The sequence below is a fragment of the Tachysurus fulvidraco genome, chromosome 1 (assembly GCF_022655615.1).
Source record: "Tachysurus fulvidraco isolate hzauxx_2018 chromosome 1, HZAU_PFXX_2.0, whole genome shotgun sequence".
Taxonomy (NCBI): Eukaryota; Metazoa; Chordata; class Actinopteri; order Siluriformes; family Bagridae; genus Tachysurus; species Tachysurus fulvidraco.
This window is the reverse complement of record NC_062518.1, coordinates 22,134,030-22,136,773: the sequence shown is the minus strand read 5'-3', so window position 1 is coordinate 22,136,773 and position 2,744 is coordinate 22,134,030. Positions and strand designations below refer to the sequence as shown.

The following is a 2,744-nucleotide window of genomic DNA, read 5'->3' as shown; positions in this document are numbered from 1 at the left end:
AAAAGAACAGGATTTGTTTATTTAAATATTTATCATGACTATCATACATTATCATGGCTTTTTCTAATGATGCTGAAGCCCATAACACAGTGACATCACTTTAAAAAATATATTTAATGATTTAAATTTTAATTTAAATCTTTAAATATGTATTCATTTAAGTCATATTAGATTTTTACAGAATAAAAAGATTCATTTTTCGATATTATGTTATCCCTGATACATTTTATATTAATAACATTTGATGCTGAATGTAAAACCAAAATTTTCAGTATGAATCTACAGTCTGTCAGTTACGTTAGTGACACTGTCATGTGATGCTGAGGGTGGAGCTTCATTAACATTTATGATGTTAACATATACAGAAATAATATTTTCATCAGATAAAACCAGTCATCATGTTCACTGTTATATTCATGTGTCTGTGGCTTTTACTAGGTGAGTTTTGAATTCCTGTTATTATGTATTATGTATTATATATTATGTGTTTAATTATTTATTAATTACTCTATGTGGTAAGAAAAGGCAGACTATGAGTCTTGCTTATGTTGTTGCGGCTTCATTATGTAAAGGTTAAAAACATTATGTTCTCGTCTCTATGACAGGTGACTCCATGGCAGATTCAATAGAGACACATTTCACTCAGAAAGTTGTAGATGAAGGTGATGTTACTCTGTCCTGCAGCTATAAACCAAGCTATACTACAGGAAACAACCTACACTGGTACAGACAATATCCAAAATCTAATCCTGAGTTCCTTCTTTATATTTCTCAAAGAGGAGATTTTAGTCCCAACATTCCCCCAAGAATGTCTGCTAAAATTGATGATAAAGCTAAACAAGTGGATCTGATCATCTCCTCTGCTGCTGTATCAGACTCTGCTCTATACTACTGTGCTCTGGCACCCACAGGGACAGGAAAACCAGCTGCACTGTACAAAAACTAACACAGGTTAGTTAAACTGAAAGTTTTAGTTCTATTGATAATTTTGAATTTACATGCAATTTTTTTAGGAAATTGTGTCTCTCTTGTGATTCATAAAGAGATCTGACACATGTTGGATTATTATTATTATTATTATTATTATTATTATTATTATTATTATTATTATTATTGGATAGCGTTCAGTCTTGGATTTTTCTTTTTTTAATTTGTATTAATATCCAGTATGATGTTGATAATCTTTATTAGTTTTTAGTTTACACTGTTCTTAGACATAAGTTGTAAACTGCTAAATGTGTCTGAACACTACAGTTCCTGAGATCATAAAAACTCTGCCAACGCACAAGTCTGCATTAAAGCACAGCTTGCATCATATCTTCAAGTATGCTGATGACAATACAGTGTTGAGCTTCATGAGCAAAATAGTGAGTAGAGATGTTATACTAGAGATGCTGGAAAAGTGTGAGGACTAGTGTATAGGCAACAATACAGAGACAAAACTAGAGCGATGACTGCTGTTCTCAGGAGGACAGTGATCACCCTGTGCTGCTCTGCTGAGAGAGGATTGTAGTCTGAGACAGAACATCTCATCTTTATCATTATATCCTGCAGACATACGAGAGAAAACACCAACCTCCCATCTTCACTACATTCATGGGAGACATCCTGTGCATCTGTAGCACTGTTTAATATGAAATGTACATGCAGTCTCACAGCCCAAGGCACAACAACAGATAATGAACACCACTGAAAATATCATCACGTTCTCTCTTAGTTCAGTAAAGGATTCTTACTGTACCAGAAAGTCTACATTTATAAAGCCACCAGTTTTGTGAACATCACCTCCCCAGACTGGAAGAATAAATAAGAAAATCTGGACAGAACATCTAACAAACAAAATCTAATCAAAAACTTCAAGCCCATCATTATAAACTCATTTTAAAAATAATAATGGTATTTGTAGACAGAAAATAATTATTCACATGTAATATCTACAGGGTTTTTGGGCAATGTTAGTGTGCAGTAAGTGTACAGTATATAATCAGCTATGTAAGTTTAAAATGATGTAGAAACTGAATTTCCATTTCATTCTAGGACTAATATTATTCAGATTATCCAGAAGATTAATTCAAGTTTTATTTATTGTTATTAGTGAGCAAAGATTTCATCTTGAACAGTGTCGCTTCCTGGGTGTGGCCTTCTAGAGACGTGTAAAGTTCAGCACAGCACTGCATTATTCTGCAGAAAAAATTGGGTCGACAGAAAGCAACACTAAAACTGAGGGGAAAGAAACAGACACTGTTACTCTGAGATGTTCATATGAGTCAAGCAGCAGTTACTGTACGTTTGGCTTCGCTAACACAAACAATATCCTAACAGCACACCACAGTTTTTACTGTTTAAAGGTGTAAAGTCAGCAGAAGGTGTTGATCGCACTTCTGAAGATCATCGATTAGAGTCAAGAACATCCTCAGATTCTACTGAATTTACTATTAAAGATCTACAGATCTCAGATTCTGCACTCTATCATTGTGCTCTTCAAGTAGGATCACAGTGATACAGAGTCACTGAAAGGCCTTACAAAAAAAATAAAGTGTGTAAAAACCACAGAAAATGTAAGACACTTCCTTTACCAACTGATCAGTTAACCACAGACATAATTCAGGTAACAAATGCAACTTTAGTAAAGAGAAAATAAAAGAAAATAAAAGAGAGATGAACAGCTTCACATTAGTCACAGAAAATTGTTCATTTTTAAATACAATTCAAATACAATGACACTATTACAGACAAAAATGTGT

General features: G+C 33.5%; 1 gene segment (V, D, J or C); it reads left to right on the top strand.

Annotated features, from left to right (window-relative positions):
- The first annotated feature begins 332 nt into the window (after window positions 1–332).
- Window positions 333–946, top strand: LOC125140706. The segment is given in 2 exon segments: window positions 333–438; window positions 606–946. Coding segments are annotated over 2 exon segments (381 nt in total).
- The last annotated feature ends 1,798 nt before the right edge of the window (window positions 947–2,744 follow it).